This window comes from Telopea speciosissima, chromosome 7 (genome assembly GCF_018873765.1).
Source record: "Telopea speciosissima isolate NSW1024214 ecotype Mountain lineage chromosome 7, Tspe_v1, whole genome shotgun sequence".
Lineage (NCBI taxonomy): Eukaryota > Viridiplantae > Streptophyta > Magnoliopsida > Proteales > Proteaceae > Telopea > Telopea speciosissima.
Window position 1 is genome coordinate 25,046,876 of NC_057922.1, and position 26,441 is coordinate 25,073,316.

Here is a 26,441-nt window from a genome sequence, read left to right on the forward strand (position 1 = left end):
TAATATGGTGCAAATATTGTCTTAAGGACAAAGCGTTCTCATTCGACTTAGGCTATCTTTTTGTCATCTTCTTTTGATATCAGTGTTTTTCAAATAGTCTTTTTCATAATTATGAGTTGTTTGGTTGAATTTCACAAATGAAGTGAAGGAAAGTGAGGACCTCACATGAACATGATGGGAGAAAAATGAAGGATTCAAAAAGTAAACACGATCATCAAAATTGGATCTATCAGCGGGATCTAGATTGGGATTGACGAACACATTCATCCATCCAATTACTTGCTCTTGTGAACATCTGATTGTTCAGTTGGTCAGTGGCTTGTCACCCGAGCGCATGCCCTCAAGAAGTCACTAGATTGACTCTCTTATTTTACGTTAGTGCCATAAGGCATTCCTCTCCCTCTCCTAAAGTGATCAAAACAACATCAAAATCATATTTTTATGGAAAATTATCACCTCAATTTGTCTGCCCGTCAATTTCCTAAATTCCCTCTAATAGAGGGAGGTGGATCCCACCCGATCAGTGTATTTGAGCAAGAATAGGGTGATCATTTTCCGCCCTCCTAGTAGATGAAATTGAGGAAGTTGAGGGACAGGTAAATTGAGGGGATAAAGAATATACTTTTATCGTGCAACCTCTTCCGTTTTTTAATAAAATATTAGTTTGATAAAAAATAAATAAGTAAAATAAGGTGACCAATACGTTTTCCAGCAAGACAGACATCCACGATGGATGGGCCACATTACCTACACAATCGATTAACATTTGGGATTTAAGAAAGTTTCATAATAAAGAAAAAGAAAATTCACAATTCATTGGCCTACGATCAAGGCTGTTAGATACCCTTATGGTGACTATTGATCATTATCGTAATTATATTGATTGAATGATGCTAACCATTAAATTAATTAGCTCACACCTTATTTTATACGCCAAATTATTTATTTCTCTCTCCTGAATCCTCTCAGAAGATGATTCACATAATTGGAATCGGATTGGCAGAATCGTTTGGATCAGATCGATGGAATTGCTCAATTCAAATTGGCATTGGCGTTTTTTATTCATACCAATTCTTTAGCACCCTTATAGTGATTTGATTCAAAATGATTCGGATCTACACCAAGACTTTTTTTAAAACTCAAGGGAAAAAGAACGTTGTCACTGATTGTATGGTTTCTATGCCTATTCACAAGAGCACATAAAACTACTCTCTCACATCTTGTGAAATAAAAATTATCGTCCATATTCATAGTTTTATACCCATACACGCTCTCCCAATGCGGGAGCCATGCGACAAAGGAGCGATCTCTTAACCTTAAGAATTTTATTACGAGACCATCATATACCTCCAATTTTTGGGTGTGCCATTGTAGCCTATAGGTTCTACCAATATGGACCTGCACAAGGAGGCATAAGAACCGAATATTTTTATGAATTGATCATGTCCTTGTCTTTCCTTCTCAAGAGGACATGTCCAAATTGTTAAAAGTGGTGCCCTTAAAAGCTGGTCTATACTAGTCTAGCTTTAGGCACAAGGGATCCTTAGTGAACTTTGATTATTTCATTTTTACCAAAAAAAATTTTTGATTATTTCACACAAAATTGAATAAACTGGTTGAACATGGCAACCATTTTTTTCATACATGGTGTTGCCCTAATTTGTCCAATTGACATGACACATGGCAAAATTTGAGGTGCAGGAATTGCTCTTCGTTTTTTTTTTTTTTTTTGAAAAGCTGAGTTGGGTAATGTAGATGTACATGAGAATTATATAAGATGGTAGAAACATTTCTTCTTTCTTAACTGAAAATGATATGAGTACACTCAAGCCAAATATACCAAATGATGCTTAGACATTATTGGTAGTATTTCGCTGGTGAAAATTACGAAGGTTATATATTGGTGACAATAAGTTTATTGAACCCTCCAGGGGTTTGAGGCAAATGTGTCATCTGAGTCTTTGTTATGGAAGGGTTGTCTAGATTAATTAATGTCTATAGCAATATGTTCCTATTTAGAGTAGTTCGTTTGAGGAGGGTTGATCTGGAAATTACTCACTTTCTATTTATGGATGATACATTTTATTTTTATTTTTTTAAAGTCTCTAAAAAAGATATTTACATTATGCTTGCAATTCTTAAGGATAATTATCTGCTCCATTTTCCCAAGTTCCTCTAATAGGGGATGAAAATGACCACCCTAACCCCTGCTCGAACACATTGCCCAAGTGGGATCCACCCCCTATTAGAGGGACTTGGGGAAATAGACCGGCAGGAAATGGAGTAGATAATTTTCCCAATTCTTAATCTTTTTCAAGATAGGCCAGGACAACAAATTAACTTTAGTAAAAGGGGGGTCGGTATCTCCTATTCAGAGTTTTGTTTATATAGGTGATTTGGTGTTAAGTCACTACGTGAAGATGTTCTCTATTTGGGTACTCCAGTTTTTTTTCCCCTAAGTGTAGATCAATGGCATGAAATAATATTATTAAGAGAGTTAAATCTAGATTAAGTCTTTGGAAAGCTGTTTTGATGTCTCAAGCCAGTAGGTCAGTGTTAACTAAATATGTATTAGTTTTACAAAAAAAAAGATTAAATATGTATTAGGTTCCATTCCTATGTATTGGATGTCGTGCTTTTTATTCCTTAAAAAAGTTTGTCAAATGCTTGACTCAATCAAATTGATTTTTCAAAAAAAGTGGAGCGTTGGAAGTAGGAAATAGTCTCCTTGGTCTTGTTCTAGGTTATGTATGCCAAAGGAAATGGGAGGAATTGGATTTCAGGTGGCCTATGGCCCTATATTCATAATATGGCATTGTTACTTAAATTAGCATGATGACTTTTAACTACTAAAGATGTTTTGTGGGTTAGTGTTTTGAAATTTAGATATTATTATCCTTATACTTTCTTATTGCATGATGTAGATCTCTTATATAGAATAGTATTGTTAAGATCTTACCATCTTTTCGTACTATAATGTGCTGACATGTTGGGAATGGGAGGGATATTTCTCTTTGGAATGATCCATGGATTCCATCGCTTGAAATTTTTATGGTTCCCAATAATATTAATAAAATCTCGTCTCTTTTTTCTGTTAGTGATCTGATTGTTAATAATAATTGGAATATAGCTATTTAGTAAACTCTATATTTCCTTCTCGAGTCTCTAGGGTAACAGTGATCTGTCATTGAATTCGAATTCTCTCTCTAATTTTTGGATTTGCCCCTTTACGAAAAATGGGAGAATTTTCACTAAAGTTAGTGCAAAGTTGTTTATGAAGAATTTTGTTTCACAACTGGAGATCTATGAGTTTTATGGTGTTTGGAGGATGGTGTGGTCATAAAAGATTCCTCCCAAATTTGTTTTATTTTTGTGGAAGTTGCTTGCTGGAGGTATTCCTACAAAAGTGGACAACAACAAGATGATTTGGTTTGTGTGTTTTGTAAGGCATTGAAACAGATAGACACTTGTTTCTTTCATGTGATTTTGCCAAATATCTCAATGCTGCAGGACCATTGGGGTTGAGGACTGTGGATTTTTAGGCTCCATCTATGATCCATCTTTTTCACCGGTTAATCTCTAGTTTTAATCCTTCAAAATATGAGTGTCAAACGGTCTTTTCCATCTTAGCTATTATCTCTTTCTTTGTATGGTTGCATTGGATTAGACTTATGTTTTCTGGTTCTAAACATGACCCATGTGCTTTGATCCGTATGATTTCCCATTTGTTCTATGATTCTGTTCTTGTCTCTATCCCCCTCCCGCGCCCCTGCGATTGTTCCTCTTATTGTAAAAGAGAGTGGTATGACTCTAATTGAATACCAAAGACTTTAGACTGGGGAAAGTGATGGTAGTTTAGACCCATGCACATGAAATGCATGATGAGCTTCCTTCTTGTTTCATAATTCTTGCTTCCTTGTGGCTTCTATGGATCATGGCATTGCAGGATGCGCATAGGAGTAGAAAGCCAGAGGTCTGTACCAAAGATTACAAAGAGCCAAAGATCCAAAGATCCAAAGAACAAGACTAGGAAGAAGTAGAGGTCTGGTCTAATTGTGATGTTTTAATAATTTGGTTTAAGATGATGGGCGACAGTTTTGCCATTGGGATCTTTTTAGCATTATGTATGATATGGGAAAAAGATGTATGTCTGATAGGTGTGGCCTATACCAGCACTCCCATGAGTCTATCTCTCTTTTCTATGTGAAAAGACACCTCTACCCCTTATTTTGAGAAAGAGAGAGATATATATATGAGACTGCTGGCATAGGCCACTACCGGATAGAAAATTGCTCCCCATATAATATATATATATGAGTCTTTGTTAGTAAGGATGGAAATTGGTGTAAATAACTGATAAATTAGCTACGCGAGCAAGAGTAGAAAACCTCGGGACATGCATCGATTTCTGAAACCTTTCCACGTGGCAGAATGTAATTAGTTCATGTGTAATTACTACCAGACCGGGGTTTGAGTCAGCAAAGCAATACCCTTCCTCCGTTGCCCTAAACAATACTCTCTCTCTCGTTGAGTCTGAAGCTCTTGCTCTGTTTCTCTGTGAGCGCCTCCCCATCTTCACTGTCAGAAGAAAGAAAACCAGAAACCTATATAGCAACTATTTCTATTTACTCCAAACACAAAACCCAGAAATTGCAGATGGAGAAAGCCACTCCCAAGGTTCCGATCGAAGGCCGTAGGAACATATTGATTACTAGTGCATTGCCTTACGTCAATAACGTCCCTCACCTCGGCAACATCATCGGCTGTAATATTCTTCTCTCTCTGTTTCTGTCTCTGTAAAATTTAACTGTTGTTTATTTGTGAATTCATTTGCTCAATTGGGTTTCATTTTTTTTTAGGTGTTTTAAGTGCTGATGTCTTCGCTCGCTACTGCCGTCTCAGAGGTTATAACGCTATATACATCTGCGGGACTGATGAGTATGGAACTGCAACGGAGACCAAAGCCATGGAAGAGAATTGCACCCCTCAGCAGATTTGTGATAAGTATGTGGGATTACTTACTTCGAATTTGGTCTCATACGTTTATATTATTCACAGAAAATCTAGTCTTTAAACCAGTGTAATCTTACAATATGGTAGAAATTTGCAGTTGACTAATTTCTGATTAGTATGCGGTTAATTACTTGATATATAAAAGGAACCCAGAATGAAAGACTTGAGAAAGATTGATGGGATTGGAATGGAATATTGAACTTACCTAATGGGCTATATAAAAGAAATAATATCTACAAATTCGTGTTTATTGGCCGTGTAGGTACCATGCAATTCACAGAGAGGTATACAAATGGTTTGACATTAGTTTCGATAAGTTTGGGCGCACATCTACTCCGCAGCAGACTGAAATTTGTCAAGCGATTTTCAATAAGTTATTGGAGAACAATTGGCTTTCTGAAAACACTATGCAGCAGGTTTGAATATATTTTTTTTTTTTGATTGAATGCTTAGTTCTTGTCAAAGTCTTCTGTTAGTTTGAATTTTTACCAGAACTGCTTAAGAAGTATTTTTGACTGGTCTTTGAACTGCAAATGCAGCTTTATTGTGATACTTGTAAACGTTTCTTAGCTGATCGTTTTGTGGAGGGTACCTGTCCCACACTAAATTGTAATTATGATTCTGCGCGAGGGGATCAGTGTGAAAAGTGTGGGAATATGTTGAATCCAACGGAACTAAAGGATCCTAAATGCAAGGTACATCATTTTGTCTTATTTACTGAGATTCGGTTTTTCTTGCTCATTCAATTTTCTAGAATTCACATGAAGTTAATGTAACTGAGATACTTTGAAATACAAGTGTACACTTCTTGCATTATCCCTTTTCATATTGAAGCTTGTCTGTTGTGCAGGTATGTAAGACAACTCCACGTATACGGGATACAGAGCATTTGTTTCTAGAGCTCCCGTTGCTGAAAGATAAGCTGGAGGAGTATATCAACAAAATGTCAGTGGCAGGATCTTGGAGTCAGAATGCTATTCAAGCCACAAATGCATGGCTAAAAGAAGGATTAAAACAACGATGTATTACCAGGGACCTCAAGTGGGGAGTTCCTGTTCCTCATGAGAAATTTAAGGAAAAGGTAAATAATAATGATGCAGTTTGTGTATTTTTTCTTCCTTGGATGTTTCATCACTTCTGCTTAAGGTCTACATCAATTGTTATCGTTTGAAAAACATGCTGGACCCCCTTTCCCCCCCTCTTTTTATGCTTTATGGTTACAGTTCACCCATTGATTGCCTGCATTCTATATGATTTTAGGTTTTCTATGTGTGGTATGACGCTCCAATCGGATATGTTTCAATTACTGCATGCTATACGAGTGATTGGAGCCAATGGTGGAAGAATCCTTCAAATGTGGAACTGTATCAGTTTATGGGCAAGGATAATGTGCCATTCCATACTGTAAGAGATACATTTCTTTTACCATAAATTTCCCTTGATAGCTTTTAGTCTAAGATGAGGAGGTTACATTGGACAACCTTTGGTGATAAGGGCACAATAGGATCTGTTATTTTTTTATGGTATTTTTTTCTTTCTGTTGAGCTGTGTCAGTCATGATTCCAAAGGGATTGGGGATCAGATTTTTCCTGGCAAATCCCGATCTGGATTGTGATGGGAAACTTGATGAACTGATGTGTTCAATGTTAATTCTCATAGAGATGTTTAAAGTTCAGCAGGTCCTACCTCATGTATTTGTGTTGACCCTGTTAGATGTGTTGATCCTTCAGACCGTGGTGTTAGTTTATGGGCAAGGACAATGTGCTGTTCTTTACTGTAACAGCTCTTTGTTTCTTTTATTTGACAATTCACTTTGTGACATTGAGGTCAAATGCTACACTTTGAAATCTTGGTCAATTGTAAATGCAGACCAGGGAATGCAATTGTTTGGTTGAACCATCCTCTTTCTTCTCTTCGGAGTAATGACCCTGATCTATGTACTAAAAATCCTCATGCCAGTGTGGGTTCAACAGCAACAACAACTCAGCTTTATCCCAGTGTGGGATCCCGATGCAAAATAAAAACTTGCTTATTTCTTTACTTGATATATAAAAACTAAGGGAGAGAGTTCCCTACAATGCTAGTGTGGGGGAGTGGGGTATGCACGACACACCCATGGCAGAATGTGATGCAGGTGCACTACATTGGACCGACCCAAGCCCGTTTGCATATCTAGATGGAGATGAACCGGGTCTTGTTTGAGTTTTGGATCTTGGATCTAGTAGGATTTTAGGAATTTATGTTATTTGGGGAAAATATTTTTGTACTTTATTTTGTTTTGTTTATTTTAGAAGTTAGCTACGTAGGTTATTTGGTTTCCCAATTGTTCTTAGTTTCCTTATTTGAATAAGTTTAGTTAGAGAGTTAGTCTTTATTTTTAGGAGTCTTTTATTTCTCTTTATATATGATGTAATCCCCATCGTTGGAGGTAGATTGAAAAGATGAATTGAGTTGGTTGTGTTTGAGAGCCTGTGTGCATGTGCAACTTCTCCCTCCCCCCTTTCTTCCTATGTGATTTTTCCCCATCCCCTGCAACTTTGAGACCCTTCTCAAGTTACTTCCTTCTTTTCTAACTGGCCCTCCACCAGAATGGTATCGTCCACATGGGGCCCACATGGTCAGAGAAGGAGAGAGAATAACAAAGAACCACATGTGAGATGGAAATAGTACCTTGGCATTGTCGGAAATTTTTTCCCAAAAACCAAATCTCCAACTGTAGTATTCTACTGGTTCTATTTGATGACTATTATGAACAAACATTTTTCCAAAAATAAACTTCTTCTTACATATAATTTTTGTTCAAATGCCATCATACGTTAAACTTTTTTAGAAAAAATATAGTAAAAAGTGAAATAAGGACTTCATTCCTTGCCAAATTGTGTGCCCCTTTCTTCGTTTCTGATGGGTGCTGCGCGGTTCTACTCCATCTCTTCCTCTGTATAACTCTTTCTTTCTATTCTTCTCTCTCCATCTTTCTTTCTCTAGACTGCTTCTACCCTCTCTCTCTGCCTGCGATTTCTATTCCTTCATCTCTCTATGTTGTTTCTTTTTTTCTCTGCATTTTCTTCATTGTAGCTTCCAAGCCTAACAATCTTTATTATCATTACAATGTCGTAAGATTTTCATTCATCCAAATTACAGGTCTTTTATTTGGTAGAAAGGGACGGCGTTGCAGTGGGATTTCCCTTTAAATTGCAATGGCTTTTCATTGCCAAAAATGGGGGGGAGATGAAGTATTGGCTGGCTCCCTTCAAACATGAAAAAGAATTGAAAGAAAAAACAATTGCGACTAATTTCTCTAATTCCAACTTATTTCGCCAATTTCGCCAATTGCGACTCATTTTGATTCAAATTTGTATTTTTATTTTATGGAATGTGACATTTCGATTATTTCAATTAAAAATTTTCCATTTAGCTAATTTTGATGAAACATTATATTCTCTCTATTTCACATGTGATCTCGTTTCGAAGGCCGTCGAAACTGAAATATTTTCCAAATTGTGACCATTTCAATCAAACTTTTTAACATTGATACGGGGCATTTATAAAACAAAGAAGTATAATAGTTAACATTGACAACTTTCTATAATGGAATTTGGTGATTTATTTTGAAAATTGGAGGGAGGGAGTGCTCCGGTCCTGGTATTATACTTTTTTATTATTTAGATCAGGGTCATTACAACTCCACCCCCCCCCCAAAAAAAAAAAAAAAAGAAAAAAAGAAAAAAAAAGAAGAGAAATGCAGTTGACATTTTGGTGAGATATCTTTTTCTACTTATTGTTCATTTGTTTGGTTGGATATGTTGTTAGGGAGACCATTTGATCCCGAATCTTTGGATTTGAGGAGTTGGCTAAATTGGGTCTGGCAATCAAGTGATTGGAACCCATCAAGTTTAATTTTTTGTGATTTGGGTTTTATCAAGGAGCTTAATCTACATTATGGGGGTGTTTTAGTGTATGCTCATTTTGTCACGCACAACGAACAGTGTGAAAACAGATTTCTGCTGATTTTAGGCTGAAGTAGAAGATGCCGAATGTCCATCGGTGAACCATGTTCATGTTCAGAAATGGCACGACATTAATAGTTATGATTCACCAATCAGGTTTAGTTTTTCTGGATGTCGGTCCTCTTTGGTCTGGCTAAGCATACATTGAGTGATTAAGCCCTAGATATTGTGCTTCTTCAGACTACATTTGACTGGGTAAGAGACCATGCACACCCGGTTTACATTAACCATAGTGGTTGTTGGTTTTATATTTATGCAGTCCTAGGTCCTTATTGCTTGTATTTAATTGTCTGATTGTTAATTCTTAGTTGGTAAGCTGTGTAGAACTGCTGTAACTGCTGTTTCCTCATTAGTTTTGGTTAGGAATTACTCATTTCCCTCTGGTGGGACTAATTTGTGCCCAGGACTAGTCATAGATTCTTGCATTTTTTGGTTATATTGCCATAAAATTCATGTATTAATCAAAGGTTTTTCCTTTTTCATGTTAATCTATTTTCAGGTAATGTTTCCATCTACGCTTATTGGGACTGAAGAAAACTGGACATTGATGAAGACTATCAGTGTGACTGAGTACCTAAACTATGAAGCAGGTATACATGTGGCCCCATGGAGGCCGTACCGTACAGATAATTAATCACTCCTGTTTATGAATCCCCCCACCCCACATAAGTCCATAAGTAAGTTGACTTAAAGTGAGGAGATAAAGGGAAAGTCACCTGATTTTAATGTTTTTTAATGTTATTTCTGCAGTTTTAGTTTAGATTTTCTGTGCATGTGCAGGTAAATTCTCCAAAAGTAAGGGAATTGGCGTCTTTGGTAATGATGCAAAAGATACAAACATCCCTGTTGAAGTATGGCGATATTACTTGTTAACAAATAGGCCCGAGGTGAGTTTTGTTGATACATTCTAGTTTGGTTCAATCATCTTCACTCAGTTGTATCTATTGTTCTCTATATTTATAGCTTGACAAATTCTTATGGGTATGAGTGATTTTAGGTGTCGGATACCTTATTCACATGGGCTGATCTGCAAGCAAAACTGAATTCTGAATTGCTCAATAACTTGGGAAATCTTATTAATCGAGTGTTGAGCTTTATAGCAAAACCTGAAGGTTAGTAAATATTCTGCTTGTGGAACAAATTCTTATGGGTATTAGCATGTCAGACTATCTTCTGTTTTAATAAAACTTCTTTAGTTATGTTGGTTGAATGGAATAAAGGGAAAGCAAAGAGTAAGTGCTAAATTCCTTTCTGTTTTACACTTTTCATGCATTTGGTTGGAGGGCAAGTATGTGCATCAGTTTTTTTTTTTTTTTTTGTCTGTGTGTTTTGTGTTTTGTGTGTGTGTGTGTGTGTGTTTGTGCTTTTGCGTGTCTTGGGTCATTTTACAAATGGGTCCGCCCGACCTGGTCACCCACAACTTTTCGTGTGCCTCATGTCAAAGAATCAGGACCTACCATTCAGCGGGTCCCTCCTTCAAGATTGGAGAAGATTTTCAACTGTCTGTAATGTAGTCCTAGGTAGGAGTAATCCCACTAGGAGCCAGGGTAATGGGGTCACACACAAAGGCTGGCCGATTGGGTTAGGGTTTACTAATTTAGGGCAAAACTAGGGTTAGGGTTGGATATTGGGAAAGGGGTTTATAGGGTATTAATGGGCAGGTCTAGAGGGCTATTATGGTATAAAAAGGTTAGGGTTTGGATGAGTTTTGAAATTCTGCGATTTTGGGCAGAATTGAATTTTAGGTCAAAATTAGGGTTAAGTTAGGTTTAGGTTAGGGTTGTCTTATATGGTAATGATAGGCTATAGGTTTTATGATGTTTGAGTGAATGGAAGTAGGTTAGATGAGTTGGACAGCAAGATAAGGTTATTGGAGACAATTCCTAATGGAGGTAGGAGTAGGGGATTCTAGGGTTTAGGGTGGTGGGGGTTTGATGAAACTTGGATCGAGTGTCAATAATGATGTAAGGGATGTATGCTGAAAGTTTGGTTTGAAACTAATGGATAGATTTGAAGTTATGGAGGAATCCTAGTTAGGGTAGGAGTGAGGGTATTATGGTAAATAGGGTATTGGAACTAGGGTTAAGAGATATGTTTAGTTTACTAATTTCAGAATTAACATGTCATGAAATCAACTGCTTATTCTGAGCATGAAATCAGAATCGATTATGGTTGAAGGTCTGAAACTGTCCTTTAATGGAGGTAGGGGCAGAATGGGAAATATGAGAATATATTCAAATCAGGCCACAGGAATTAGGTCAAATTTGAATCACTTCCCAAATTAGGGTTAATAGAGGTATGGTGAAAATCTGAGTTCAATCGGATGACTAGTTTGGTAGATCTCAAAAATCACCTTGTATGTGACCTTCTAGAAGGAAGAAGAATAGTTGCAGAACTTCTTACTTGTTGCAGGTTTAATTGGGGGGGGGGGGATAGAAGGCTGGTTTAATGATCTGAATGGTATTGATGGAAAGAGGGTAGGTCTAGGTTAGAGGGTAAGAAATAGAAGGTGTAAACAGAAACTTTGAATCAAACTTACTGGTTTGAAGAACTCAAAGGCAGCAGCTTTAAAATTGAAGAAACCTCCCGATCTTCTCGATGCAAGGAGTCGCAGGAGTCCACCCACCCTATCCACCTTGAGATCCACAAGGATATACACCCACAAAGAGCAGGCGAGCAGCAGCAGCTATGGCAGCAAAACAAAAGCTTTTTCATTAATCAAATTCGTATTCAATGCTGACCTCCCTTACAAACTTATATAGAAGACTCAAAAATAGACTTAGACACTAAAAAGGAATGGCCTAACCCAATCTTTAACCTATTAGCTAACTTAAACTGACTAGGAAACTGAAATAGACTCAAAATAGAGCCCTAATTCAGCCCAACTAAACAACTAAAAGAAAAACTAAGAAAATCACTTAAATTGAACCATTGGTTGAACTGGTTCAATTTAAAACACCAAATAAAAAGCTAAGTATGGAAATAAAACTAAGTATGGGAGCTAATCCCGTATGTAATCTATTTACCCATATTTTAGGCCCAAAAAAGTGGCCTATTACATTAGAAACCCATGGGATCAAAGGCCCAACATGTATGTAACCCAATCCTAGACTTATTCTTAAAGAAATAAGCCCATTTTGATGATGAATCTACATCAAATAGAGTCCTAATCCAGCCCAACTAAACAACTAAAAGAAAAACTAATAAAATCACTTAAATTGAACCATTGGTTGAACTGGTTCAATTTAAAACACCAAATAAAAAGCTAAGTATGGAAATAAAACTAAGTACTGGAGCTAATCCCGTATGCAACCTATTTACCCATATTTTAGGCCCATAAAAGTGGCCTATTACATTAGAAACCCATGGGATCAAAGGCCCAACATGTATGAAACCCAACCCTAGACTTATTCCTAAAGAAATAAGCCCATGTCGATGATGAATCTGCATCAGTCTGACCTCTGGGCCACTTTCAGAGATATGCTAAATTTTTGTCCCTGATCAAATAAATATAATTAAAATACATGGTCGTGGTTGCTGAGGGAAACTGATATTCTGTTTGGGCGCTCTCAGGATTGGAACTCTCCTTTTGAGTCCTTATCTAACTTAATTGAGCTGTGAAATGTGCCCCATACCAGTATATATGTCCTGAGATATCGCTTTCTCAATCATGGTTTGAGGATGAGGATTTCCTTTTCCTTCAAATGATATTATCATAATGTATTTAATGTAGCTCTAAATAGGAGAAGGATCCTATTAGAGGCCAAGCAACAGGATCTCAAAGGGGGCTGTTGGTTCGAATGGGCAGAATTAGGGTTAGGTTTATGAGACTGGAGTTAAATCTTATATGGTTTTAATAGGCAGGTCTTAAGTAGTGTAATGAGTTAGGTTTCACTAGGTTTAAACAAAATTTGAAAATCTGGAACTTCTAGGGTTAGGGTTTTGGGTTTTGGGTTTTGGGAAACAGGAAATATATGATTTTTAGAGTTCAGAGGGACTATTCTGTTAAGGGCTTCTGGTCGAATTTTCCAGGGGCAGAGAGGAAGACTCGGCCAAAGGGGAATGAGATTTTGATGGCTGGATATGTGGGATCTGCAATTTAGGGTTTTCTTGGTCTGGTAGAATTGAAGGGAACTAGGGTTTATGTGTTCAGATGGGGTTGGGAATGAGATCGAACAGAGGGAATGATCTAAAGGAGCTCAGGGAATTATGCTGGACAGGTCTAAGAATGAGCTAGGGTTTATGAACTTTAAACAAACAAAAAGGGGGATCTAATGGGGGAAGGGTTTAGAGGATTAGAAGAAGAATTTGGGTGTCAAACTTACTGGAGATTTCACTGGCAGCAAGCTTCAACAGGGTTGAAAGATAGAACCTGTTGAAAGATAGAACCACCTTCGGATAGGGATCCTCCTGGTCGTCACGGCGCAAGGAGTCACAGGAGATCTACCTGCCCTTCTTCCTTGATAGAACCACAAGGCAAACACTCTAATGAGCAGCAGCAACAATGGCAGCACTATTCACACACGATTTTGGGAGACTTCAAAACTATCTCTTCTGTTTTTCTTTATTCATATATATAAAGGGCCATCCACGATTCAGCCTTGGAATATGATTCCTTGGCTGAATCAAATTACAATTCTAAAGCCCTTCAAAAATCATGGAAGGGAGGAAATCCTAATTTAAAACAAAAAAACTTAAAAGATTCCTAAACTACCCTTCTAAAATCGTGGAAGGGAGAATTCTTACTTAAAACAGCTGATTTAAAAGAAGATTCCCTACTAGTCAATAGGATTTAAGAATCTATTAGCCAATAGGAGCACTTCACTTAAATTAGATCAATTGAACCAATTGAATGCAACCAATTTAAACCGGTTCAATTTAAAAAACAGGAAATAAAGCTAAAATATAGAAAATCTAAGTAAACTACTAAGTAATTAACTAAGTAATGGGGCCAAGGGCCAACCCTAACTAACTACTCAATGGGCCCCACATGGGAGTGGTGCTTGTTCCTCTTCTTCCTCTTGATGTGGCCCTCTGATGCTGCATCAGTATTTCACGTTAATTGGTGAAGTTTGGTAAAAAAAATTTAGAGATTTAAATTTTTAGATTGAAAGACTGGGTAGAATCATTCAAAGAAGGGAGCATAAGAATGGCTGGAGAAAAATTGGGCCAAACTGTAACGGTCCTGTTCTGAAAACTGTGGTCTATTGCAAAGATCAAGATCCACCACTGGGTTAGTCTAAAGCCATCGAATTATTGGGCTTGAAATCAGCTTGGTAGTGTGATTAATTAATTGATCACAACTATGTAAAAGTTAACTATATCTATCCGAGAATCAGATGGTAAAAACTAATAATATAAAAATAAGAATGAACCAGATTGTAAGACACATCTGATCATGTTGAGTTCTGGTCCAGACAATTTTTGAGGTGGACTTATTCGAAGTTAGGTGGGCCCTCTGGATATGAGATTGTTTGCAAGTTATGGGTGTCCAGACTGGTTCCATGAGGAGCAGAGGGCCCAAGACCCATAGAATGGCTGCTTGTTGTGCATGCCAAGTTATTTCGAAGATTTTCAGGTCAATACATTGCTTCTGTGCTGATAAAGATGACTTCTGGTTTATGTGAAATACAAATCATCATTCTGGGAAGCACATTCATTCTTGGAAGTTGATCTGTTTATTTTGGATGTAGAGGTAGTCATCAGAAGTTTCATGGTTTTACATTCAAAGAATTAGATTATTCCAGTAGAGCATGCATGAATGATCACATACTTCTGGTTCTCAAAGCCTGTGTTTTCCGTTTGAAAATTGATCACTCTTTTGGAACTCATCTGTATAAAGTTTGATTGGATTATGCCATTCTTTGCAGCTTCAATATAGTAACCCATTTAGAGTTATCCTTATCTGGAAATATATGTTTTTAACGATTCTTTTCCATCTTTTCATGTATTTTTTTTTTGAGTGTTGTTAGCATTACAAGCTGTACACTTATTCTTGGCTGTATCACAGTATCACTTCCTTTTTGTACTAGTTGTATTTGCATTCAGTGCTTACAGATAGCTTTTTTGTTATGTAGGCCAAGGATATGCTTCTATCATTCCTGATGCTCCAGGTGCAGAATCACATCCATTGACCAAGAAATTAGCAGAAAAAGTTGGTGATTATGTTGATCAATACATTGAGGCGATGGAGAAGGTGATTGGATGCAGACACAAGATCTTTTATTTTTTTGTTTGTTTGTCCCCTTTAATGACAGTTAGACAACAAATGACATTTTCATTTGTTTGTTTTCTTAATCTGATCTTAAATAGGTTAAACTAAAGCAAGGATTGAAGACTGCAATGGCAATTTCTAGTGAAGGGAATGCATATTTGCAAGTAAGCTTGTATAACTTTCTATTCTTTTCATTTTGATAGTGTTGTTTATTTACCTTTACTGTATTTGTATCTATAAGGCTTGTTTTTTCACACCATTAATGAATTTTCTAATGTATGCAGGACAGCCAATTTTGGAAGCTCTTTAAAGAAGATCCATCTTCCTGCAACATCATTATGAGAACTTCAGCTGGACTAGTATATCTGCTTGCAGCTTTGTTAGAACCTTTCATTCCATCTTTTTCTGTTGAGGTAATACATCTCCTACCTTATGTACATTGTAAATTAGGAAATACTTTAAGCTCATATGCTTTTATAGTATTACAAGGTTTACTAGATTTTGCATTCTGAGGCTTTTCTTTTGTGACGTTTTAGGTATTAAGGCAGTTAAATTTGCCAAGCCAACATCTATCACTGTGTGAAGGAGATATTGATAGGGCACGAAGACCTTGGGAGATTCTACCTTCTGGTCATAAAATAGGCAAGCCTGAACCTTTATTTAAGGAACTGGTATACTTGCTTTCTGTTAGTCCAAATTTATTTCTGTATTTCTGTTTGTTTTTTGCATAGCTATGGTGTTTTATTTTCTGGTGAATATATACTGATGGTTCATTTACCCCATCCAGTTAAGTGTTGTTTGACATTCATTTTGTTATACAGAAAGATGAAGAGGTAGAGTTCTACAGGGAAAAATTTGCTGGAAGTCAAGCTGATAGGATAGAGAAGGCAGATGCTACAAAGAAGGTTGCTGAGCAGCTGAAGAAAACAAAAATTTCAGGTAATGCTATTATATACTTATAAAATAGTAACTTGGATGCCTACTTTCAATTTAGTTCTTCTCAGATATCAGATCTTACGTGGATTGGCAATTATCTGATAAATCTTCTATTGTGGATATTTTTGGTGAGGGAACCTTTATTTTGTTCTTGGTAGAACATATATTATTTTTGTAAACTTAGGGACTATGGACCTAGGGTTTAGGTTGTCCTAGAGTGTGGAAGCAGACCCCCAAGTTTCAACCCAAAGTTTGAAGGAATCATGAGGTTCTAACAATCTGTTCCTCAAGCCCTCAGTACCGCTGACGACTGAGAATAGGGGAAAACAAAAAATGGAAAGGGAGTAGGGGAGATTATCACTGGGAAGAGCAGAGAGAAACGAACAGAGGATACTAACCTGAAGGAAGAAGATTCTGAATCCGACTGGAGACTGACTTTTTAATAAGGAAACCAATCCTCTATCGAAAAGTCCTGTATAAAAAGAAGGGGACAGTTTTCATACACGGCTGTGTAAACCGTGCATGTGAGAGGGAGGGAGTTTCGAGGCATTAAATATGGGTGGGGGTTTATGGCTTTTCCAACTCTTTGTGAGAGGGGACATGACCGTGCATGCTTGCACGGCCGTGTATGAAATCTTTGGCCTAAAAAGAATTAAAAATGTTCAAAATCACCCCAATTCCATGGCCTGATTTGGGTAAAAAATCGGTTCAATGATCAATCGGACATGTTAAGGGGAAACACCCTACACGCTCGAGTTTATGAAAATTGCCTGTTGCCTATGTTTTGTTCTGTGATGCTTCAGAACTTGGGACCGTGGTGATTCAGTTCCAGCCTTGTGGCGATTCAGCAGGTTGATTAGTGATTCCAATCAAGGGTGGTGATTCCAAGGTCATATCCCCTCTCTTCTCTTTATCTTCTTATTTTCTCTAACCAGAATCCAAGTAAAGACATCCTGCGCATGCTATTTTTCTTCAGAACTTGGGACCGTGGTGATTCAGTTCCAGCCTTGTGGCGGTTCAGCAGGCTGATTAGTGGTAATTCCAATCAAGTTTTTGGTGGTGATTCCAAGGTCATATCCCCTCTCTTCTCTTTAGGTTCTTATTTTCTCTAAACAGAATCCAAGTAAAGACATCCTGCGCATGCTATTTTTCTTCCAGTTTTCCAGTGGGTTGAAATTCTTTCTTGTCCTGTTGATGGAATCCTTGTGCATTCTTTTTCTGATTTTGTTCCAAGACCTCTCTGAGTACTGGTTTCTGGTTTTATACCGGATTCTAAACCTTATCCTTAGTTGATTTGGATCCGCAATTCCGCATTATATTGGCTCTCACCAATTTTTTTGGTCTCTTGCAACCAAGGAGTTTATTGTGTGTTACGGACTTATGGTAATGTTTTGCTTCCAATTGGTTTTCTTTGGTAGTAGATTGATTTTGTAATTTCTGTTTTTTTGGGAGGGTTCTTTCTGAAGAATCACATATATGTGTACATGTTGAGACAATTATGAATGAATATAAGTTTTTTGCTGTTGCTTTTAGAAAATTTAAGTATAGATAGGCTGCAAATCAGACTTGAGGCTTCTGAAAACAAAGAGAATAGATCAACTAATTCTTTGGTAGTTAATGCCCAGGAGAACTGATTGGATCTGCGCCTAGGTCATCAACCTAGAACCCATGCTATTGGATGTTTCATGTTTGGGGATTCTGCTCTTTGACTTTCTTTCCTAGTACCCCCCGTGTACTGTTGATGCTATTGCCAGCCGCAAAATATGGCGTTGCATGGAGCAGAGATGGGGTACACACAGTTGAGCTCCCAATATGACCTACACAATGCCCAATCCCGTTCCTCTTTCTGAAATATCGAAACCATCCGCTCCATTATCATCCTCTTGAAATATAAAAAGTTTTCATTCAATTGCTAAAGTCCGATTTGCCATCGGTTCTGGTTTGGGGTTTACCCTAAGAAGCAGACAACTCGAAGTCCTTTTTGTTCAAGACTAGACCAGTTGATTGGAGCTTCTAAACATTTTCTAAGTTCCTCTTATTTTTGCCAAACCACTTGTCTCACTGATTTTGATAACCTTTCTAGAAGTGTGGTTTATTTTAATCCCAATAGTAGTCTAGACCATCATAAAAAGTGAAAATGCATCTCAAATACTTAAACTGCATATAATATGCAAATTAGCCATGTCTCAATCACTTGGGTTTGGCAACTTATTGTCAGGATTTATGTTTTAATAGTTTGACTGAAGGTTTCATGCTGCTTGTAAGCTGATGCTGGTCAGGTTAAGAGTTCCTGCATTAGGCTAGTGGTTGAGGGGATTGAACTTAAAAGGGCTAGGTACTAGGTTACTCCGACATGTAGATGAAATTGTACCCAATACATTGGTAAAACAGTCAATTAAAGTCCATGAAGTTGTATCAACAGTCATGAATTATACTTCCTAGATGTTGAAGGTCTCTTTCTCTCTCTCATGCACTCGTGCACACACTTCCTATTGGGAGATTCAAAGCAGCCTAAGCTAGATTCTTCTGAGAAACTTTATTTTCAGCTGATGGAGATGGAAAAAATCAAAAGCCAAGTAAATCTACCGCTGATGGCAAATCAAAGGCAGCTGTTGAAGCAGAAATCACCATTTCAAGACTTGATATACGTGTTGGCCTAATTACGAAAGTTCAGAAGCATCCAGATGCTGATTCCCTTTACATTGAAGAGATAGATGTGGGTGAAGAAACACCTAGGACAGTCGTTAGTGGCCTTGTCAAGTATATTCCTCTTGAAGAAATGCAGGTTCAGTTTTTCAGGATTCCTTTGTTTTTTTTTTTGTATTGTCATCTCTTATTTATTTATTTATTTTTTATCAATGGTCATACTAATCTACTCTGGTGATCCATGGACAGAATCGGAAAGTTTGTGTTTTCTGCAACCTGAAGCCAGCAACCATGCGGGGTGTCAAATCACAAGCCATGGTTCTTGCGGCTTCGAATGGAGACCATACAAAAGTAAGCAATGGCAGCCTTTTAGTTAGTGAATGGATTTTATGTACTGGTAAATTTAATTTAAATATTTTAAGTTGATCTAATTTCCTTCCTATTCTTTTAAAAAGCAGTTTATGTGTCTCTGTGATGTGAGACAGGCTAAATGTTGAAGGTTTAAGGCTGAACTACTAGGAAGGGATGGCAGGAAAAGGGTTAAGGGTTTTATTTGGAAGGTCAAATGGTGATAATTCTTGGATTTTCTAATGAAAATTAATTGGACGGTAGCTTGTAGATTTTGGAAATGCAAGCAAGAGAAACAATTAATGGTTTAGAAGATTTTAGGAATTCAAATTTAGGAGAAAATAGTTTATGAGTAGGAAAAAATGAGAAGAATAAGAATAGGGTCAAAGTGGAACAAGAAGGCAATTAAAAAAAGAGCCATTACCCAGAGTTGGTCCCGCCTATGCACTATGCAGGGTACTGGGAGGGGTGAGTTTGTAGTCGGTCCTAACCTTTGCCATTTTTGTGCAAAGTGGCCGTGCTCAAGACTTGAACCTAGGCATTTGACCTGAATCTTTTACCACTGTTCTAAGCTATATGGTTCCTTCAAAGTAGAACAAGAAGAATAGTAACAAATACGATGAGGGGACTAGGTGTCGCAATTCTCATCTTAGCCTTGCCTAGTCCGCAGCAACCTGCTGGATTTATAAATTGGCTGTAATCATGTTGGCCCATTAGCCCAATTATGTCTTAACTTTTTATATGGACTGGCTTTGCCAATCCCCTGCCCCTTACAAAATAGAAAAGAAAATGGTATTATGTACATGTCATTCTTAGAAGGATTTAAAATTTTCCAAGTTAGTAAAATTCCTAAATGGCTCAAAATAGAAAAGGTGTAACCACACTTGCTAGTTGTTACAACAGTATTGAACTTACGATAGATGGTGCAGCCAGGTTCTCTGAGTATATTTTGCTATGTACTGAAGACAGTAGAAGTTAAATTAAATAAAATATAAACCCTGAACAATCCATCTATTGCACACGGTACGCCTAGTTGGGTTCATTGTCTCCTAGGCACTCCTCCAAAGCGTTGGGTCTCCTAGTCGCTGTGACAACTATGCCAGTCGCTGCTAAAATTAGCATAGCTGGCACCTTCAAGCATTACTTATTTTTTAATGTAACAACAGATCAAAGAACAATCCAAGGACAACCAAACCCTTTGCTATTCTGGTTCTACATCACTGGAAGTTGTACCCTTAATGTGACCAAAACTAATAATGGTTCTAAGAATGAAGGATGTAGTTCACTTCAACTCCAATCAATCGAGTTTAGTACTCATGCTTGTGCTGCCCCCACACTGCAAGAGACATATTTACGAGGAACCAGAGTAATATACACCAAATGATCTAAAATTTATCAATTAAAACTGCAAGTGCTGATCATGTCTGCTATGTTATATCTTATCAGGTTGAATTGGTTGATCCACCTGAATCTGCTACCGTGGGGGAGAGAGTTACATTTCCTGGATTTGTTGGTGAGCCCGACAGTGTTCTGAATCCCAAGAAGAAGGTTTGGGAAACACTGCAAGTGGATCTCCACACAGATTCAGAGTTGGTCGCCTACTATAAAGACATCCCCTTCACGACATCAGCAGGTGTTTGTAAGGTTGCATCCATCGCGGAAGGCACCATTCGGTAGTTCCTTTGTAAATGAAGGCTCCCCAAAAGTTTCCAAAAAAAATCTTATTTTGTTGTTATTTATCAGAAACTTGAGTGCCAAAAGGGAAAAAAATTAAATTTCCAATTACTTGTTTGTTATTTAAACAATTCCCCCCCCCCCCACCCCCCCTAAAAAAGAATTTTGTAAATGGTAATTGTATGAAGTGTGTTTCCAAAATAATTTCTTGTGCTGTGGGTGACCAGGCTCATGCTTCTCTCCATGTCTGTCGTGGTCAATCCTCAGTTTATTCTTTACATGTTAATTCATCTATAGTGAACCCTGTGCCTCCGTTGAATGGGGGAAACAGTTCTTCCTTGTCTGGTAAGATGTCCTTAGCCAGTAAGTAATTGCTGGTTTTTTGCTTGGATTTAAAAGAAAATCCATCATTTGTTTGGAGCTCTTTTATGCTTTGCTGAATGCAGAGAACTACATACCTTGTTTGTTACATTTGAAAGTCGAATTTTATTTGAGCGGTGGTCTACACTTATTCTCATGGTTGTGTGCTATATGTGAAGTGTTTCCTCATTTTCTTACTTTTAAAGAGTAACATGTCTATTTGACGGAATGTGATGTGCAAATCAACAATAAAATAGAAATTTTTTTAATCATTTAAAATGTTTGTTTGTAATTTCAAATATTTTTATTAAATTTTGGCATATTTAACACATTTCTGGGTTGAAAAAGTAAAATAAAGATGGGATAAAGTTCTCTACAGCGCAGGGTCCCCCAGGCACATTGGGGTGGGTGGAAAGACCGGCCCGCCTGCCTTGAATGATTCAAACCCCATCCCTGTCCTGCTCCATGTGTATGGGCGCAGCCGCACCCAGATGCGCTCCCGGTCAGAGAATGTCACATGTATAAAGATTTTTTTTGGAAAATATGATTATCAAATGTTTCAGGTAGTTAGGCAATCATGATAACAAAGGTTTCTATTTTTCTTTCTAGACGGATGCTTTCCTTCCCTTTACTTACAACCATACCAAACCTGAACTGAGAAGCAATCTTATCAAACAGACGATGAAGATGTGCTGTCCTTCAAATTCTTGACATCAGATTCAGATGGTCTATGTTAATTGAGTTTTGTGGGTGCTAATGTTGTTGGACCTCAGTGCACCTAAATCTAAATCCAATCCCGTGGCGGGGAGGCAATGACCCCTGTAGATACCAGATAGAAATCGGCCGATCTGATACCAATTCCTCAAACCATACTTGCAACCCTCATGCCCTTGCTGAGATAGTGATTGTGTCAACAACAACAACAACAACAACAACAACAACAACAACAACATCTACGTCTTATCCCAACTAAATGGGGTTGGCTATATGGATCCTTTCAAAACAAAGTAGGGAAAACTTAGATCCACGCAAAAGAAATGAAAGTAAGAGTAATGAAGAATAGCAATAAAGAAATGAGACGAGAAAAGTGAGAAATGAAAAATGAAAAATGAAAAAAGAAAAGTTAAAGAGGAAAGAGGATAGCCCAGGATATTAGGAAAAATTTCAGCTACATGGTGTCAATGACGTGGATCCTTGCCCTCCAATAGGTTCTATCTGAGGTCATTCTTCACAACCTCACCTATGGTCATTTTAGGCTTGTCCCTAGCTCTTTTAGCTCCTTCGATCGAATCAGATCACTCCTCCTTACTAGGGCGTCCCTAGGCCTTCGCTGCACATGGCCAAACCACATCAGACGACATTCTCGGAGCTTGCTACTAATCAGGGTGACTCCCACATCAGCTCTAATACGTTCGTTCTTCACTTTGACCTTCCTAGTTTTGTCGCACATCCATCTTGACATCCTCATCTCTGCAACACATAGCTTCGCTGTATGACACTTCTTAACTACCCAACATTCCGCCCCGTACATCAAGGTTGGACAATGGTCCTGTAGAACTTTCCTTTAAGCTTTAAAGGAATGTGTTGGTCACACAGTACTCCGGTTGTACCTCTCAATTTCATCCATCACACTTTAATTCTTTGTGAAACATCATCATCAATGTCACCTTCTTTGTGTATAATAGACCCCAAATATTTGAAATAGTCACTTGGCGATATCTCTCTCTTCTCAATTTTCACCATGTCGTCATCCATTACAGTGTGACCAAAGTTACACATCATATACTCCGTCTTTGATCTACTAATCTTAAAGCCTCTTGTTTCCAAGGTCGATCTTCACAGCTCTAATTTAGCGTTAATCCCTGCTTTTGTCTGATCCACCAAGACGATATCATTGCCGAAGAACATAGCGATTGTGATTGTGTGTTTACCAACCAGAAAAAAAAAATAAAAATCAAAGAGATAGTGATTGTGTGATTTGTCTTTGCCAAAACCTTTAGAACTTAAACTTCACTCAACAGAGCAAGCAAAGATTCATAGCACATGTAGTTCATTTAGTATATGTTTGGTATAATTTTTATAATTTTTTTCTCCTGAAGCTGGTTGTTGAATAATTAAGTGAGAGAGTTCTCTACCGCTCCATCTAGTTGCAAGAAAATAAAGATAACTGGAGTGAAATCAAATCAAAATTCAAATGGAAACTTTTGTAATTAGTATTTAAAATGATTGTTTAGCTAAGTTCAAAATATTTTACAATAGCATTTTGCAACCAAATTCCTTGGATTTAAGAAGAAAAATAAATATTTTATTTGAAATGTAATATTTCCATATTTGTTAAAAATTTACAAAAGTTTTTTTTTTTTTCTAGCAAAAGCTTCCATGGTTAATAGACCATGTAAAGGAGTCTCTAATCGGGAGACCTGATTATACTATCCAAAAGGATTAAGTCTGACCTCTAGTTATTGAGAAGATTCTCTAAATAAATCACATGTCAAATTTCATACTCCAATTAATCATTCATCCCTGCATGTATATCCATGTACCTGTAATTGCATTGAGACTTCTTCTTGTCGGCCAAAAAGGGTATCCCATGCCTCCTTGCTATGTCCCTGTCTTCCCCAGTCATTTGCACTTGTTGATACATTGTTGCAACAAGAACACAAAAATTATTAACATGTACACATCATTTAAGGCTCCTAAAATTGTAACAAATCTTATTCTAGATTTTCTCTCTAATATTTTTACCTAATTATTAATTAAAATATTTTTTATTTTTTTGTCAATTATTTAATAAAAAAAATTAAGGGAAATTTACACATACCACCCCTGAGGTTTGACTAAAGGATATTTTCACCCCCCAGTTTTGAAAAATTCTGCGTACCCCCCTGAGGTTTGCAAACACTGTTAAAAATTAGACTTGAACTGACGGAATTGCCCTTACAAGAAAAAAAGAAAAAAAGAAAAAAGAAAAAACACCTGCAACTCATCTTCCCCAATCGATTTTGGGGAAGATTGGGGAAGATGAGTTGCAGGCTGTAGATAGAAGGTCTGTCCATTAGAACAGCAAGCCTAGCTTTATCTCGACAAGGAAGCAACTTCAATCAGGGAGTTAGGTTCTCAGTAAAAACAACCTCCCGTGGCAGAACACCATATCTAAGGGTACTCGAGAATGGTCGAAAGCTCCAATGTGGAGAAGCATAAGCAGTAGATGATTCCAAGCCCAAAAGCAAATACATCTTCCATTTCCGAAACCCCATCACCGACCCTCTCTCAAAACCCATCTCTGCTAAAAACGCCATCATCTCCACTAACCCCTATTTCTCCTTTCATCCCTATTCTTTTCTCTTTATGTTTTTTTTATCATTTTCATTCTAAAAACCCTCATCCCACCATCACCGATTCCCCTCTCCATTACTTTTCACTTCTAATCTAACCCACATCCTTATCTAAACAAAACCCCAATCTGAATTCCAGCCATGACCACACCCTTCCTCAACGAATTTATCATTTTTGATCCCATCATGTCTTTGATTTCCTTTTCCATTTTCCCTCCCAATAACCATCGGATCCCTATTTCTTTTCTTTTATTCCCATTTTTTCAAACCCAACACAGAATCAGAATCCATTGGCTGCCATCATTTTTTTCAAGCTCTCTAGAATCCATTGTCGGCTGTGGTGCAAAGAAATGTGGAGCAGAAAAAATAGAAGATTAGGAAGAAGAAGAGGAAACCCGGGCGGAGAAGGAGATGGGGAGGAAATTGTGTGGACATAGAAGTTAATCGAAGCACAGAAGAGACCCGAGAAGGTGTGGGTCAGATTTTTCCAGGTTGAATCGACCTGATCTTGGGGACATCGAAGACAGCCCACAACTCAACTCTGGGAGGTTTCGCATTTGCGCTCGATACAGGATCAAATCCACCCCCATCGTAAGTAGTTCCAGCGACCTTGCGTGAATGACAACTCCAGCTCAAGAATCCAGAATTTTTAAACCTAATCAAAGCAGCATAAAATCCCATTAGTTATTACTCTTTGAACTTAAATTGCAGTTTTGAAGACGGTTACAATTAACAAACCCTAGATTTTGAACAAAAATAAAGTTGATCGTAGAGTTAAAAGCAAAAGCTAGAAACACAGATACAAATGGGTTAAAACCTAAAGCAAATGGAAGAGGGAAAGGAAAGAGAGTGAATCAGGATCGGTTCCATGGTGTTCCCTACAAGGATACCTGCAACTTATCTTCCCCAAATCGATTGGGGAAGATGAGTGGCAAGTGTTTTTTTTTTTTTTTTTTTTCTTGTAAGGGTAATTCCGTCAGTTCAAGTCTAATTTTTAACAGTGTTAGTCATGAACTGACGGAATGGGCTTATTTGTTACCGTTTGCAAACCTCAGGGGGGGTACGCAAAATTTTTCAAAACTAGGAGGGGTGAAAATATCCTTTCGTCAAACCTCAGGGGTGGTATGTGTAAATTTCCCAAAAATTAAAGAAAATCAAATTATTAATCAATTTCATATGAAATAATTTCACAAAATAATCTTGAAAAATATGAAAATTAAAAAAAAAAATTTAAAAAATCCAAGTTTGTCAAACCGTAGATCGATTAACGGTGTTTAACATATATTAATTTGAAGTCCATCCATCACATAATAACCCTATTTTTTAAAAAATATTTATAGCGAAAAAATCAGTTTTTTTTTTTTATAAAAAAAATTCACTAAATAATTTAACAACATAAAAAATATTTCGATTCCATTAAATTGTTGATCAGGCCATTCTATCTAACATATAAAAAATTGATACAAAACTACAATCTCTACTAGTATATTTTGTTTCTTTCTAAAAATTAGATTTGAAGTAACAAAACACATTACCTTCAAACTCCAATCAACAAATCCAAGATGTAGAAGAGTTGAATGCGTATACGAATAAAAAAAAATGATGATCAATGAAGTGATTTAGGTACAAAAAATCGAAGTCGAAAGTCGAAACAGATAGGTTTCATGCAATGTATGTCATTTTATATCCACGGTTTAACCAAGTTTCGATAAAAACCAAATCCATCTGAACCTAGTACAAACCATTTCGAACCATGGTTTCATCTTGGGCCTTGTCAAAACCGAGATATCTCGATCCAAACCATGGATCAAAAACTCAAACGAAACCTGTCAAAATCGTCGAGTTGTCTCGGTTCCGACAGGTTCCGAGATGAGTTACCGTGTAACTTTAAAAAATCCCAAAACTCGA

General features: G+C 37.3%; 1 protein-coding gene and 1 long non-coding RNA gene across 2 annotated transcripts; one reads left to right on the forward strand and one right to left on the reverse strand.

Moving 5' to 3' along the window:
- Positions 1-389: 389 nt before the first annotated feature.
- LOC122667436 lies at positions 390-21,054 on the reverse strand. The gene is made up of 3 exons (XR_006333797.1): positions 20,986-21,054; positions 13,732-13,738; positions 390-402 (listed from the first exon to the last, which is right to left on the reverse strand). It is a non-coding gene; the product is annotated as an uncharacterized LOC122667436 (long non-coding RNA).
- Positions 4,528-21,139, forward strand: LOC122667433 (probable methionine--tRNA ligase). The gene is made up of 17 exons (XM_043863701.1): positions 4,528-4,765; positions 4,860-5,004; positions 5,276-5,429; positions 5,553-5,708; positions 5,864-6,094; positions 6,274-6,417; positions 9,520-9,610; positions 9,801-9,907; positions 10,018-10,132; positions 15,098-15,216; positions 15,333-15,398; positions 15,519-15,647; positions 15,771-15,905; positions 16,056-16,173; positions 18,717-18,955; positions 19,066-19,167; positions 20,611-21,139. Exons 1-17 carry the CDS (start codon positions 4,657-4,659, stop codon positions 20,839-20,841), a joined length of 2,391 nt encoding a protein of 796 aa, XP_043719636.1. The 5' UTR covers positions 4,528-4,656; the 3' UTR covers positions 20,842-21,139.
- Positions 21,140-26,441: the final 5,302 nt, after the last annotated feature.